This window comes from Myotis davidii, unplaced genomic scaffold, assembly GCF_000327345.1.
Source record: "Myotis davidii unplaced genomic scaffold, ASM32734v1 scaffold710, whole genome shotgun sequence".
NCBI lineage: Eukaryota > Metazoa > Chordata > Mammalia > Chiroptera > Vespertilionidae > Myotis > Myotis davidii.
In genome coordinates this window covers 1888550-1904756 of record NW_006284328.1, presented here as the reverse complement: position 1 = coordinate 1904756, position 16207 = coordinate 1888550, and the positions used below count along the sequence as shown (strand labels likewise).

At 53.6% G+C, this 16207-nt stretch overlaps 1 protein-coding gene across 1 annotated transcript in view; it reads left to right on the top strand.

The window, feature by feature from the left end:
- The window catches only part of NFASC (neurofascin), a 211716-nt gene that overhangs the window by 126682 nt on the left and 68827 nt on the right, over positions 1 to 16207 (top strand). Inside the window, exons 4-8 of the mRNA XM_015569556.1 lie at positions 8080 to 8097; positions 8805 to 8910; positions 10994 to 11190; positions 11656 to 11778; positions 14453 to 14623. Coding sequence (XP_015425042.1) covers positions 8080 to 8097; positions 8805 to 8910; positions 10994 to 11190; positions 11656 to 11778; positions 14453 to 14623 — 615 coding nt within the window. The remainder of the gene's footprint in view (positions 1 to 8079; positions 8098 to 8804; positions 8911 to 10993; positions 11191 to 11655; positions 11779 to 14452; positions 14624 to 16207) is intronic.

Below are 16207 nucleotides of genomic sequence, written 5' to 3'. Positions count from 1 at the left end.
CAAGTGAGTGGGTGGTTATTTGCCTCATTCCTGAGCTGGACCCTCCAGGCCCTCTTGGCTGGACTGACCAGGAGGACGGGAGGCTGGGAGCGGGTTGGGAGGGGATTATTTTGCAGACGACTGTGGCTACATGAGACATTGAAAGAGAGCCCGTTAGAATGCCGCTGTGGGAGAACCGGGCACTGATCCCTGCGGCTTCCAGCTCTCCCACGGCAGAGCTGAAAAGTGAAATCCATGCCGTTCTGTTGCCTCTGGGCGGGCCACCACTTGGCCCTCAGAGTCACAGAGTAAGGGGCTTAGCATGCTGAACTCACCGTGGCTCCACCAGCCGTATCGGTGGTGCGTTCTTGATGGCCCACTGCCTGGCAGCCATGCTCCTCGGCCCTGCATTTCGAGGTGCACCCACCACCTTTGGCACAGCCCTGACACTCCTATCAGGACGTCTTGCATCCCCGAGCTGAGACGTGGGCACACCACCTCCGTGCCCTGTCCCCTGATTCCAGGAATAGATGGAGCCCACATGATGCCAGTGTTGACTTGGGCTCTCTCCAGGTAACAGACGTCTGGGGATGAGGAGGGAGTTACACAGCCTCCAAGAAATCTCCACCGAGCTCTCCAGAGCCAGGCCCTGGGGCCTGGAGTTAGCAGAGCTTAGAGAACAGTTGCCAGTGTCTCGGCCCCCTCCTACCCACTTCACCAATAGGAGTTGCCCCCGAGGAGTGGGCACTTTGGATAAAGAAGGCCAGGAGAAACTATAGGGTAGGCCCGAAAGTAAGATGGACAAGGCCCCTGCTGTCCTCCCGGTAGCCCCAAGTATGTGTGTGTGATTGGCGGGGGGGAGGGGAACACACACACAGAGACACTCAGGGAAGGGGGCAGGGGAGTTGTGAGAGGAAGTGTTCCGTGGAGACCATCTGTACAGCTGGCTCGAGGAGATTCTCATTAACAGGCCCAGGCAGACAATCTAATAAGGAGCACGGTAAGGCCATCCCTCCCCCTGGAGACGAGGGGCTGCTGAGGAAATTGCTTATCAAGGAAGTGGTGAAGGCTCATTTCTCTCCCACCGTTTCTCCTCCCTCCCTCACCTGCCACTTTGATCCCCGGGGCTGGTGGGTGAGGAGTTCCTGCAAGGTGAACCCATAAATAGATGGCCTTGACATCTACGCTAGGACGCTGGGTTTCTAAAGCTCTGCCGAGCCACAGGCAGGTGACTGAGCTGTCAGTCTCTTCCAAGACCCCCGGTGGAGCACAGACCTGGAGCGCCCTGCCCATCCCAGCCTGGAGAGTCCATCCTCTCTGTGTTCCGTTCATGGAAACTCAGGCTCTCGCTTGGTCAGGGTCACACAGCAGATGGGTAATGGAGTCGCAAGAAGAGCCCAGGTCTCTGTACGCCCCCCAATCTGGTGCTGCACATGCCCCACCCTGACCTCCAGCAAACCTGCTTCCTTTCAGTTCTTAAAACTTCCCAGAGTAGCAGCGGGGTGTGCCCAGCAGAGAGCATCGCGTCCTGAGATTCTCACAGCTAATCCACGAAGTATGTGTTGTCCTTAGCTGACAGGTGAGAAGTCTGAGGTAGGGAGAAATGGAGCAGTTTCTCCAACTCGTAAGTGGCAGGGCCAGCATGTGACCACAGCGCCTCTCTGAACGAGGAGGTGAGTCCATTGCGACACAGTCCGGCGTGCCAGGCTGTCTCAGGAAACTCGCTGCCTCGCGCACCTCCCTGGTGACTGTGGGCACAATTGCCATAGTGCATTCTCCAGAATGAGTCTACAAAAGCCGAACACAAGACAGGAGAGAGGCAAGCCCTCCAGTTGTCCTGGGGAGAGGTCCCCTACAGCCCCGTTTCCCCCTCCCCCTTCCCTGATGGTCTGCGCTCATCCTTCCTTCTCGCCCAGTGGAAGAGGCTGGGGAAAGATCAGTTATTCCTTTTCCCACCCAGCTTTGTTAGAGATATTATTGATATATAGCATCTGTAAGTTGAAGAAGTACAACTTGATGATTTGCTACATGTGTGATTGGCGAAATGATGGCCACAGTAGGGTCAGTTAACACATCCATCCCTCAGGTGATTACCTTTGTGTGTGCGTGGCGATGATTTACAAGGTCTACTCTCTTAACAACTTCCAAGTATAATGTAGTGCAGGCGACCTCATTTATTGTGCTTCACAGATGCTGCGTTCCTTACAGATTGAAGGTGTGTGACAACCCCGCCTTGAACAAGTCTTCTGGTACCATTTTTCCAACTCACTTCGGGTCTCTGACTCCCATTGTGGTCATTCTTGCAGTATTTCAAACTTCTCCATGATTGTTCTATTTATTACGGTGATCGGTGATTAGTGACCTTTGGTGTTACCATTGAAGCCATCTTGGGGCACCACAAATCATGCCCATATACGATGGCAAACTTAATTGATAAATGTTACATGTGTCCTGACTGCTCCACTGATTCCCTGAGACACAACCGTGTTTTAATTAGGCCAATCATTAACCTTACTGTGGCCTCAAAGTGTTCAAGTGAAAGGAAGAGTTGCACGTCTCTTACTTCAGATCAAAAGCTAGAAATGATTAAGCTCAGTGAGGAAGACACATCCAAAGTCAGGACAGGCCGAAAGCTGGGCCTCCTGTGCTGCAGAGCCAAGTTGTGAATGCAAAGGAAAGATTCTTGAAGGAAATGAAAAATGCTACTCCAATGAACACACGAATGGTAAGAACGCAAAACAGCCTGTCGCTGATGTGGAGAATGTTTTAGTGGCCTGGCTGGAAGATCAAACCAGCCACATTCCCTTAAGTCAAAGCCGAATCCAGAGCAAGGCCCTGACTCTGTCCAATTCTATGAAGGCTGAGAGAGGTGAGGAAGCTGCAGACAAAATGTTTGAAGCTAGCACATGTAGGTTCATAAGGTTTAAGGAAAGACTGTCTTCATAACATAAAAGTGCAAGGTGAAGCAGCAGGTGCTGATGTGGAAGCCACAGCAAGTTATCCAGGAGACCTAGCCAAGATAATGAACAAAGATGGTTGCACTAAACAACAGATCTTCCGTGTAGATTAAACAGCCTACTATTGGAAGAGGCTGTCACCCGGGACTTCTTTTTTTTAAAGATTTTTTTAATATATATTTTTATTGATTTCAGAGAGGAAGAGAGAGGTAGAAACATCAATGATGAGAGGGAATCATTGATTGGCTGCCTCCTGCATGTTAAACCGAGCCTGCAACCGGAATGGAACCTGGGACCCTTCTGTCTGCAGGCCAATGCTCTATCCACTGAGCCAAACTGGTGAGGGCTGTCACCCAGGACTTTTATAACTAGAGGGGAGAAGTCAATGCCTGGCTTTAAAGCTTCAAAGGACAGGCTGGCTCCCTTGTTAGGGGCTACTGCAGCTGGTGACTTTAAGTTGAAGCCAGTGCTCATTTGCTATTCCAAAAATCCTAGGGCCTTTAAGAATTACACTGAATCTACCCTGCCTGTGCTCCATAAATGGAACAACAAATACTTGGTGACAGCATGTCTCTTTATATCGTGGTTTATGAAATATTTTAAGCCCATTTTTGAACCCTATTGCTCAAAAAAAAAGATTCCTTTCAAAATATTACTGCTCATTAACAATGAACCCAAAAGCCTGATGGAGATGTACAAGGAGATTAATGTTATTTCATGCCTGCTAATACATCATCCATTCTGCAGCCCATGGATCAAGGAATACTTTCCACTTTCAACTCTTATTATTTAAGGAATACATTTTGTAAGGCTATAGATCCCATAGATAGTGATTCTCTGGTGGATCTGGGCAAAGTAAATGGATTCACCATTCTAGAAGGTATTAAGGACATTCATGATTCATGGGAAGAGGTCAGAATATCAACATTAACAGGAGTTTGGGAGAAGTTGATTCCAACCCTCCTGGATGACTTTGAGGGGTTCAAGGCTTCAGTGGATGGGGTGGAAAAAGCAAAGAACTAGAATTAGAAGTGGAACCTGAAGATGGGACTGAATTGCTGCAATCTCATGATCAAACTTTAAAGGATGAGGAATTGCTTCTGATGGATGAGCAAGGAACGTGATTTTTTTGAGATGGAATCTACTCCTGGTGAAGGTGCTGTGAAGACTGTTGAAACGGAACAAAGGATTTAGAATGTCACATAAACTTGTTGTTAAAGCAGCCGCAGGGTTTGGGAGGACTGACTCCAGTTTTGAAAGCAGTTCTGTGGGCAAAATGCTATCAAACAGCATCGCATGCTACGAGAAACTGTCAGTGAAAAGAAGAATCCATCGATGCGGCAGACTTTATGATTGTCTTATTTTAAGAAATACCCACAGTCACCCAACCTACAGCAGCCACCACCTTGATCATTCAGCAGCCATCAATGTCAAGGCTCAAAACCCTTGAAGGCTCTGATAATGGTTTGCATTTTTCAGCAACACATTATTTTTTAATTAAGCAATGTACATTGTTCTTAGACATGATGCTATTGCACACACATAGACTCTAGAATAGGGTAATCCCTCTTTATATGCACGGCGAAACCAAAAACTTCCTGTGATTCACTTTATTGCAAGATTGGCTTTGTCGTGGTGGTCTGAAATCAACTCCCTTCGAGGTATGCCTGTATTGTTCATTAGCGTTGCCATGCTGTGAATTAGATTCCCGGAATGTATCCATCTTATAGCTTGAAGTTTGTACCTTCTGACCAATACCTCTCACCCCCTAGACCTTGGCAGCCACCGTTCTGTTCTATTCCTTGAGTTTGACTTTTTTAGATTCCACATATAAGTGAGAACATACAGGGTGCCCTTCGAGGTATGCCTGTATTGTTCATTAGCGTTGCCATGCTGTGAATTAGATTCCCGGAATGTATCCATCTTATAGCTCGAAGTTTGTACCTTCTGACCAATACCGCTCACCCCCTAGACCTTGGCAGCCACCGTTCTATTCTATTCCTTGAGTTTGACTTTTTTAGATTCCACATATAAGTGAGAACATACAGGATGTGTCTTTCTCGGTCTGGCTTCTTTCACTTAGCATAATTGCCCTCCAGGCCCATCCATGTTGTGGCTTAAGGCAGGAGATATCTGCACCCCCTCTTCCTTATAGCATTCTTCACAATGGCCAAGACATGGGGACACCACCTAAGATTAGGCGCTTCACTTTCCCTGTGAGTTGGGGGCAGGGGGAGGGAGGGGGTCCCGGCCAGAGGCTGCCCCACCAGGTGTGCCCTTCTGCTTCCTTGCCCCATCGGGGGCATTTTCTGTGCAGGAAGATAGAGCATTGCTCCTGCTCTGATGGGGGTTGGGTGCAGCAAGCTTCCAGGAACAGAGCCCTGGGCTGCTATACAGTCCCTCATTGAAGTGCCCAGCCTCCAGTCACCATCACTCTGCCAACGGAGTCACATGCATCCCCTCCCCAGCCTCAAGGACAGTGTAACCTTTGAAGAAAGCAAAGAGTCACCTCATCAGCCAAAGAGGGCTTGCCAAAAAGTGAGTCTGCTGGCAGCTTCCCCTGTCTCTCTCCCCACATCAGGGGACTCAGCATTTTTCTCCCAGGAACCCACAGAGGAGGGCAGTGGCCTGGTACTCCTCCCCGTCATCCCAAACAGTGCTGCAGGAGGGCTTAGTGCTCACTCACACTCACACTCACTCCATCCTCCGAGGGATGAGCCCAGAGGTCACAGGTCAGAGTCAGGGAAAGAAAAGGGGTGCATGAATACTGGGCTGCATCTGCCTCACCCCCTGCAGTGTCTGTTGGAAGACTTTCCTCCGTCTTGGGAGCCAAAAGAACAAGTGTATTCTCCACTCGACGTTCGTCATCCAACAAGTTCTATAGGAGAGAAGGGCAGGTGGTGTGATACAGGATGGAGAACGGGGGTGGGGGGGAGATCACAGGACTAGACAGGCGGTCCCCACTGTCTTCTTCCTGTGGCAGCTTGTCTTCTGGGTCGGTTGTGTCCCTGTAATAAATTCCTAGGTGGCACAGTGTGGCTGGAGATGTCATTACCACTTGAGGCAAGTAGCTTCTCAAGAAGCCCCTGGCCTGATTTCAGTGTGGGGCCGGGGCACAGTAGAGCTGCCTGAGTATCCGTATCCCGGCCTCTCTAACTGTCCCGTGAGTCTCTTCCCCCTCAAGGTCTTTCCTCTGACTTACCTTTGTCCAGAATGTCAAGGAGAACAGAGGCCACAGCCCCATTGGGCCAAGGCTGGGTCTGTAACAGGAGCTCTGGGTCAGCCAGCAGAAGAGCTGGTTCTCACCCCAGTCCTGGAACAGACTTCCTGGGGGATCTTGACCAAAGACTTCCCTTCCCTGGATTTGACTCCCTGGAGAACGTCCAGGGATCTTTCCACTGAGCCAGCATTTGAGTTGATAAAAGAGAGGCGCAAAGCCCACCTGGGCACAGCAGAGCCCTTGTCAGGCCTCCCATCCTGGGGGAGGCCAGAGCCTTCAACTGTGAGTGAGGACCCAGGAGACAACTTGAGATGATAAACCAGGGGCCTGGGCTGTGGTCAAAGGGGTGGGTCAAGTGTCAGCCCTTGCTTCTCCTGAAAGTGGCCCCTTCTCCCAACCGCCCACACCCCCGTGAGAGGACAGACCGTCCAAAACCAACCCACTGCTTTCAGTCCTTCCAGAGAACCCCAGCGGGTGAGGCTGCTCAGTGGGAGCTGCACAGAGCACACGTTTAGAAGCCAGAGACTTCTGCTTCGCCCCCGGCGTTCCACGTCTTATTGTTTCCTACTCAGGGGGCCGGACAGAATTTCCCTTCTGTGTCCCAGCCGGCCACACAGACCCGGCCACTTGAAGGAATTACTCTGAGCCTTTCTGTGGGTCTTGCTCTCAAGACTTCCACTCACTGATAGCGTGGACAGCGGGCCACCGTTCCTGCCACCCGCCACCTCCCCTCTCTGCTGCCTGTCTTCTCTCCTGTGACTCTTTCTGCAGCTCTTGGTCTTAACTCTGCCTCTGCCTCTCTGAGCGACTGCCCCCTTCTGAGTCCCTGAACTCCTCGTCCACGTCTCATAGGGCCCCGTCCGAAAGCGTCAAGGTCACCGTGGCCCAGCAGCAGCCTCAGCTTCTCCCAGGAAGCACTCCCTGGGAAAGAGCCAGCACAACGCTGACATGCACACCGCGTGAAATGGGAAAGGCGTAGTCTCTTCTGCCATAATCACGAGGAAAAGATATCTCTCAACGTTACAGCAACAGGTGTTCTGCTTTCTGCAGACGAATTTCAACCAAGACTTTGTCCCCACCAAGAACATACCATCTAAAACCTTGTATGTAAATCCTGGTCCACAGCCCGCTACTTGGCTGCTGGGGAGAAATGCAAATCAGAACCTGCAGGTTAACATCACCCCCAGTGGTCCCTGTGCTTGTCAACGTGTGAGAGACATACACGCCTGTACACGGCACCTCAGGTGTGGCCACCGGCCCGTTTATCTCTTTTGTAAAAAGCAGGGAGGGGGGTGCTGGGCCCAGCTTCACCGCAGTGGGATTCCCGTAGGGCCGGGGGCTTCTGCCGGGAGCAGGGCACTCACCATTCATCGGTCCCTGGAGTTGTCCAGAGGCCAGCAAAGGAGACGGTGAGGGAAGATGGTGAATCTTGCTTTCCTGTGTGAGAGAGAGCAAGGGGCAGTGCGGGAGTGGGTCCGTGGGCCTCGCTGGGGCCTCGGGGCTTTGTCCTGTACCAGTGGTTCCACCCCTTCCCTGGCTCTCAGCCTCACCCCGGCACGGTTGGCCGAGGAGCATCCAGAGGTGGCGGGTGGCATCCTCAGAGCCCAGCCTCTTTGGAGCAGTGCTGCCACTTTCAATGCTTGGCCTTACCTGGGGGCACCTTCATTTGGTCAGAAGCAGGTCTTTCTGCTCCGCTGTGTGGTTTGGTCTCGGGGGAGGCATCGCCTTCTCCAGGAAGCACCTGCTGGCTCCACTGAGCTCTGCAGCTGGCAGGAGAGAGCTCGGGCACGGTCTCCCCCACCCCCAACCCCGTGTCTCCCTCCTCCCTGCGTGCTGGGCCCTGAGGACACCTGGTGATTGGTCTTGTGTGATAACTGATGTCTTCTTCTCTCCCCTCACAATGCTAACCCACCGGACTAACAGCCAGCATTCAGAACGAGCGTAAGTCCCGGGTGCCTCTCTGCACCTGTGCCTCTGGGGGGTAGGAGGGCAGGAAGGTGGGCGGGCGGAGGCCAGGTGAGGGCACACCGGGATCCTTGGCCTCTCCGCCCTGCCCGCTGTGGCTCCTGACACCAGCGCTCTGTGGTAAGGTCCCTTCCACACGGGAAGGGGAGAGGCTCAGCCTATGAAAGGCAGGCGGGTAAGAAGAGCGGCTGGCACAGGAGCCCTGCAGAAGTGCAGCTCAGGACCAGGAGGGAGGAGGTGCTCGCTGGCCTGTAGACAAGTCCCTGGGAAATTCTCTGGGGACTGAAGCCTCTTTCAGCTCCGTCCTCGCCACAGGTTGGCCATCTGTTGACCCTCCAGGGCTCAGAACCATCACAGCCACGAAGTTCTGAAAATCTAGCTGCTTTCTGTTCCTGTATTCATTCCACAAACATTGACGTTGTACTAAGCATTGGACAGAAGAGTGGGTCACACAAAAGCCTGGCCTTCAGTTTCTCACGGGGATACGGGGACATCGTAAAGGGATTCTTAATGGGTGTCTGTCCCGCATCCCTTCCCCGAGGTCTGTGGATGGGGCCCTGCCCACGCTGCCTGCTTGCTTTTCTGTGTGGTTCCCGAAGCTCTTACTTCCAGCCGTTCTCCGAGCCAGGGCCTGGCAGGTTCCTGCCGCCTGACCTGACCGCCTCCCGTCTGCCCTGTTGCAGTGTCCCAGCCCCCGACCATCACCAAGCAGTCGGTGAAGGACCACATTGTGGATCCCCGCGACAACATCCTGATTGAGTGTGAAGCAAAGGGGAACCCGGCCCCCAGGTGAGTGCCCCTGCGGGAAACCCGGGTGGGCGAGCCAGAGGGGCCACAGGAGGCCATTCAACTCCGCCCGCGCCCTGGGCCCTGTGACAGCTGGCCTCTGAGAAACTACATTTACCCACTCAGCCCCCACTAGGCAGAAGGTACAGTTTGGAAGATTAAGAAATTTAGCTGATGAGGAAACTTGGGACCAGAAACTACGAGGCTTAAGGTCACCCCAAAGCCAGGACTAGATAAGCTTTCTGGCTTTCAGCGTAACACTGCCTGTGCTGTCACGCTTAGCTCAGAGGCAGTCCCTCTCCCTAGCTCACCGAGTGCGTTCTGAGCTCATCCCTGTGTGTGTGTGTGTGTGTGTGTGTGTGTGCACGTCGGGGACACGTGGGCCAGCAGACTCGAGTTGAAAGGCTGCCGCGTGCCAGGCTTTGTGTCCGAGTTGTTCATCACACACAGAGTTGTGTAGGGGAAGAACCTACGTCCTTGTGAAGGGAAGTGAGATGGAGGCACAGAGACACTCAGTACCTTTCCAAGGTCACTCGGCCTGAGAGAGGCAGAGCCTGGATTCTAACCCAGGCCCCTGGCACCCGGGCCAGATGTGTTTCTGTTGGACAGCAAGCACTGTCGACGTGGATGGAGATGGTGTGCTATCCTCCCCCATCCTCAGAGCAGCTCCCACAGGCTGGAGCTTTCAGGAGCCTCGTGCCAGACTCGGACCCAGACACGACAGGACCCCATGTGTTGCGGGGGGGGGGGGGGTGGTCAGTAGGAGAAAGGAGGCAGGGTGCAGCCTCAGGTGTGTGGCAGCTTTCTTTGCCAAACCCCCGGCCCCCACGTTTGCATGAGCCTGTGTAAGAACCGTGGGCCTGGAACAGCACAGCCTCCTCGCCCACGGTGGGAGAAGCAGGATCGCCCCGAAGGGTCAGGCAGGGCTTGGGTGACCTTGCTCTGAGGTCTGGGCTGCCCCTTGTTCCTTTATGGGGACAACGACTAACGCTGAGCAGCCACGGCTGCTCCTGCTTCTTTAAGGCTATATCCTGGGCAGCTAGACACGCGTCCCCCCAGGAGAAGCAGAGGGACATGCTTCTAACCAGGGCTCAGGTTGATGGAGGCTGATATTTCTCTCAACACGGCCCCTTCTGGGCCATTATGCGCAGCCACTGCCTGACATCCCACCCACTGAGCAGGGGCACAGGTAGCCTGAGCCGCCTCACTTCGCTTTAGACCAGTGGTTCTCAACTTCTGGCCCTTTAAATACCGTTCCTCATGTTGTGACCCAACCATAAAATTATTTTCGTTGCTACTTCATAACTGTAGTGTTGCTACTGTTATGAATCGTCATGTAAATACCTGATATGCAGGATGGTCTTAGGCGACCCCTGTGAAAGGGTCGTTCGACTGCCAAAGGGGTTGCAACCCACAGGTTGAGAACCGCTGCAGACTCTCTCACAGAGATCGCCTAAGACCATCGGAAAACACACATATAATTACATATTGTTTTTGTGATTAATCAGTATGCTTTAATTATGTTCAATTTGTAACAATGAAATTGGGGTCACCGCAACATCAGGAACTGTATTAAAGGGTCGCGGCATTAGGAAGGTTGAGAACTACTGCTTTAGAGCCTGTTATCAAACGAGGAGGCAGGCAGAGCGAGCCAGCACATCCTGGGGGATATGGAGGCTTGGGTTTGCATTCCTAGCTGGAGGTTGGGAAGCTCTGGGGTGAGGGTGGCGGGGGGCGGCTGACTCTGGATTTAAAAAAATAAAAATCACTGCCCACTCCTCCAAAGAACATAGGCTCCAGGGGCTGCTTGGTATGTGCCTCGTGGAAGCATGATTCCCAGCCTTGGCTGGTGCAAGTGCTGTCGGGGACCTGCTCCCAAGATTCACCTGGGGGTGGGGAGGACGCTGCATTCAGGATGCCCAGGTGGTTCCGCCACTGTGTCCGGCTGGGCCCGTTGGTATAAGGTGTGGTTTTGTGACGGAGTCAGGGACTAGGGTCCTGAGATTGTCACCTGGAGCCCGGAACCCACCCTGTTACTGTTTGTTGCTCCTGCCTCACCCCCATCCCCCCCACCCATTGTCCACAGCTTCCACTGGACTCGAAATAGCAGGTTCTTCAATGTCGCCAAGGACCCCCGGGTGTCGATGAGGAGGCGGTCCGGGACCCTGGTGATCGACTTCCGCAGTGGAGGGCGGCCAGAGGAGTACGAGGGGGAGTACCAGTGCTTCGCCCGCAACAAATTCGGCACAGCTCTGTCCAATAGGATCCGCCTGCAGGTGTCCAGTGAGTAGCGGGGGGCAGGGTGGAGATGCCCTGCTCCTGGGTGCATGGGGGGGCGGGGCATGGACGGTCATTCCAGAAGGGCCACCCCTGCCCTTGGCCTGTTGGTGCTTTGGGGCCCTGCAGGTCCTGCTTGCTTTTCTGCCTCTGAGCAAAGCGCGCCACCCCAATTCAAAACGATTCCTTGGAAAGGAAGCTTCTAAACCAGAACCTTGAACAATGTCACCGGCCATTCTGGGCACAGGAGGAGGGGAAGGAGAGGAGTCTTTGAAGACGGGCACCCCTTCAGACAAAGGCCTCTCTCCTCTCTCCTCTCTCCTCTGCCTCACTTGGACCAGGGGCCTGGCCCTCTCTCCTATCTCTCTTGTCCTCCTGCTTCCTCTTCCCTCCTCACATGCCGGCCCCTAACCCCGCTCCTGCCCGGCCCCAGCATCACCCGCATTTCATCCTCCTCCGTGTTTCTCCCAGAATCTCCCCTGTGGCCCAAGGAAAATCTAGACCCTGTGGTGGTTCAGGAAGGCGCCCCCTTGACACTCCAGTGCAACCCGCCGCCCGGACTTCCGTCCCCAGTCATCTTCTGGATGAGCAGCTGTAAGTCTCGGGGATCGGTGTTTTATGTCCATTTTAATCTTGGGGAGCAGGGTGTGCGCGTTAAATGGGGGGAGGGGCTTGCCTTGTGAGAAGCAGATGTAAGGTGGCCACGTGGCTAAGAACAGGCTCTGTGAAGAGGCTGATTGGGCCCATTTCCTAAGCCTGGCTGCTATTCGCTGTGTGATCTTGAGCAAGTTGCTTAACGTCTCTGGGCCTCGGTTCCCTCTTCTTGAAAATGGGGCTGGTAATTGTACTTATCTAATAGAATTATTATAAGGATAAATAAGTTAATGCATCCAAAATACTTATAACAGGGCCAGGCACACAGTAAGTACTCGGTAATATTTGTGAGCAAAAGTAAAAAGAATAAAAAAGAGGATTAACTGTGTGTTTTTAAAATCCTTACCCAAGGGTATTTTTTTTCATTGATTTTTTAAATTTTATTTATTTTTTTAGAGAGAGTGGAGGGGAGGGAGGAAGGGGGAGAGAAAGAGAGAAACATTGATGTGAGAGAGACACATTGATTGGTTCTCCCACCCTGACTGGGGTCAGGGATCAAGCCTGCAACCGAGGTACATGCCCTTGACCAGGAATTGAACCCATGACCCTTTGGTCCGACACCCTAACCACTGAGTCAACCCGGCCAGGGCAAAAACTGTGTTTTTAATATGCCAATTGAAGATGGGGTGCTACCCAGCCTCTTTCAACCCCTGGTTGGTCTGTATTTGCACTTCCTGTTAGGACAGAAGTGGAGCATGAGAGAATGAAACCTCTGATGGAGGGATGATGGGAGGTAGGATCTTTGGAGCAGGGGGATGGTGCACCATCAGAGCTTGTCCCAGCTCTATTTTGGACTAAGGCTCATTTAATCACTCTGGACCTCAGTTTCTTCCTCTGTTTTCAAACTAAAGGGGGGGGGGCATTATGAGGGTGAATAGAGGACTGCTATCTGTCTTCCTGGCTTCCCTCCACTTCTCTCCCCCTTCCCCCCGCCTTCCATTCCTTTTTCCCTGTGTGTGCATCCATCTGTCGGTCTGAACCCCCTCCTGCTTTCCTGCCTGTCGTCCCATGCTCCCCATTCCCAAATTCTCACCAAAGAGGCCGCCTTGTCAATGAGGCAGCAGGTGAGGTGTTTTGCAGAGTGGGAGTGGCTTTGTGCCCAATCATTGTCCATCTCTTCCCCTCGCCACTGAGCACATCTGTGGGGAAGGCTGCCTGGCCACAGACTGGGCGTTGGCCTGTGAGCTAACAGGTCAGAGCCTCCTCTCTCAGCCCCTGCGTCACACTCGTCACACTGCCTCTGAGCAGACCTCATGGCCTCCTTTCTCTTTCCATCCCCACTGACATCTCCCCACCCACATTTCCCTGGGTTACAGTAATTACCATACCTGGTCTTCCTGGTCTTTCTGAAAACATAAATGTGACAGTTCATTCATAGGCTCAAAGCCTTTCATTGCTCCTCCATCACCTCAGACACAGTCTGGACTCCCTGGCACACAGTTCCCTCCTGATCCAGTCCCTTCTGCCTCCAGCTCTCCTCCCACCCCTCCCCTCCCCCACCCTCCTTCTCCGGGGCTCTCCCCTTTAACACACACTGTCCCTGTCTTAGCTCCTTTCTCTTCTGCCTTATAGATGTTACACAGCCTTCAAGCCACAGCTCAAGCCCCTAGAATGGACTGGCTGCTCCGTCTCTCGGCTCATCCCCTGCTTATCTGGGCTTCCCACTCACCACACTGCATTGCAGTCAGTTATTTACCCACTGTCTCTCCTACTAGACTGCAGGCTCTCTGACGGCAGGCACTGGCTTTCTTACTCATTTCTCTTTCCCCAGCACCTAGCACAGGGCCTGCACATAGTAGGCCTACAGGAAATCTTAGATAAATGATTTGTAGGACTGACCAGCCCATCGTCAGAAAGTTGGCATCATTAACCTGATGCTTTAAGAAATGGTGGCTTAGAGAACACTCGTGGGGGTAGGAAGGCGTTTGCTATGAGTCGTCAGCCCTAGCAATAGATTTTTACAACCCAGATAGCTGGAGACCTGGCCGTTTGCATTGACATCAGACACAGTGTTTGAAAAATATATGGACACTGTAGTCAGCATTCTCAGCCACTGCTGCGATGCCATTAATTCTAAAAGGCACACATTTTCATGTTTTCCCATCTCCAAAACTGAGCAGCGCCCTAAAACTGATGGTGTGCACCATTGATTGGTATGCATCTTTCAATTATATTTGGTAGTGCTTTTTGCTTTCTTGGAGACTGGACGGGGGACGGGGTATAAAAAAATAAAACCAGTGAATTTGACTCCTGATCTGGGGGCATCTGAAGGATCTCATGTCCTCTCCCTCTGGCCTCCAGGCCAGTCTGATCTCTTGTGGCATGAATGGGAGACAGCAAAGTATGGTCATAGAGCATGGGCGTGGTGGGCAGGCAGAGCTGAGTCTAAATCCTCCTCTCCCTCACTGCTTGTGCAACAGAACAGTTCAGTCCTCTGCTTTCTTAGCTGTGAAATGGGAATAAGCCCCCCTCAGAGCTGAGAGTGAGGTTAGGTCACATAATGTGGAGTACCTGGCCCCAGCTGGCCCTCTGCAGGTGCCCACTCGCCAGAAACATCACTTATTGTTACTATTACCGTTTCTGCTAACCTCCCCGCACCTCTGCTTCCTTACAGCCATGGAGCCCATCACCCAAGACAAGCGCGTCTCCCAGGGCCATAACGGGGACCTGTATTTCTCTAACGTGATGGTGCAGGACATGCAGACCGACTACAGCTGCAACGCCCGCTTCCACTTCACTCACACCATCCAACAGAAGAACCCATTCACCCTCAAGGTCCTCACCAGTAAGTGCAGGCCCTGCCGGGGGCTGGGGGCCGGGGCGGCACCCCACCCAGCCGAGCAGCCCCAGGTGCCTGGGCCCGGGGGAGATGCGCCCCCGAGGCTGACCTAGAAACCCTTCCGGCTCACTGCGCCTGAGCTACTTCAGCTCCTCTCAGACCCCTCCTGACCGGAAGCCTCGAGCTCAGGTTGGTCCTGCCCTGAGTCAGTGCTTCTCAGACTCTGGTGGGAATCAGAATGCCCTCGGGGACTTGGCACGGTCCCTGGGCCCAGCCCGGCGGCGCCTCTCTGTGCTTCATCAGCTCCCGGGGGCTTTGGACACGCCGGAACTGGAGAAGCATTGCTCTAGGTGCTCGCCCACACCCCTCTCGTGCACTCAGCTCCATTACTTCTTTTATATTTCGTCACCGTTTGCTTATCTTTATTTCTAGAATAAGCCACAGCACAGAACATCCACACGAGTGGGTGCACCTGGTGCATGAGTTGCATTTGATTCTGGGACGTGTGTATGTCGAGCCATATGGACTCGCTGCGTTTGCAGGTGGCAGGTTGATGTCTGGTCTTGCTTGTTTTCATTTTTATTCCCTGATTTTGTCCGACGGGCACCAAAGCAGATCGGCATTTCCTGACCCACGGTAGCGTTGCTGGCCCGGCACGGAGGCGAGAGGAGCTGATCAGCTCTGGGCACACTCCTTGCCGGGACTCACTGGCCTGGAGCTTTGGCTGCGAGTCCTCAGCCCACTCGGGACGCTGAACAAGGCTGTGTGGGTTGTCCCCACGGATTTATAACAGGCCTTCCAGGGAGGGGCCCCCTCCCCAAAGACCTCAGTCTGCCTGACTCAGCTGTGAATGAGGCTCCCAACACTGGGACAGTGGCGATGGTGAGGGGGACCAGGCGAAACTTTCTCAGGTCGGAGAAAAGGGGCTGAACCCTGGCTTCCTGGAGCCCACACGTGCAGGTGGCTGGCGGTGCCTCCTGGAGGGACATGGGAGGCGGGGGAGAGGCTTGGGTGAGCTCATGCCTCATTCAGGACAAGTGGGGTGACCCCCTAGCGCTCCCCTTTCCTCGCCAGTCCCTGCTCCCGATGGAGAGCCGCAGTGCCAAGTGTCAGCCCACCCCACCGTTCCCACATGGCCTCGAGGTGGAGCCACAAGAAGCAGCTTCCCCTGCTTTCCCCCCTTTCTTTTTTTCCTTTCTCTTCACTTCCTCCCCTTTCCTTTTTCACTTCCTTCCTCTCTATTCCCCTTCCCTCTTTCTTTCTTCTTTCCCCCTCTCTCTCATCTGCCCTCGCTCTTTGACCCGGGTTTACCCGCCTCTAATCCTCCCCCTGGTGCCTCTGCAGGTCCCCACACTGTTCTGAGCAACAGGATGGCCAGAAACCCAGGGACAAGCCCCGCATGTTCCCGGCAGGTCACCCAGCTTCTGGCTGCTGCTGCCCCTCCCTTGTTCTTATTCTAGACAAGCTGGGTTGTCTGAGGTGTCTCCTCAGTGCACGCCAGGGGTGTCTGCCTGCCAGCTGGCCGTGCCGTGAGGACAGCGCGGTCTGCCCAGGACCTCAGCAGCCTCCGGGGCCAGGACGGGGCTGGGG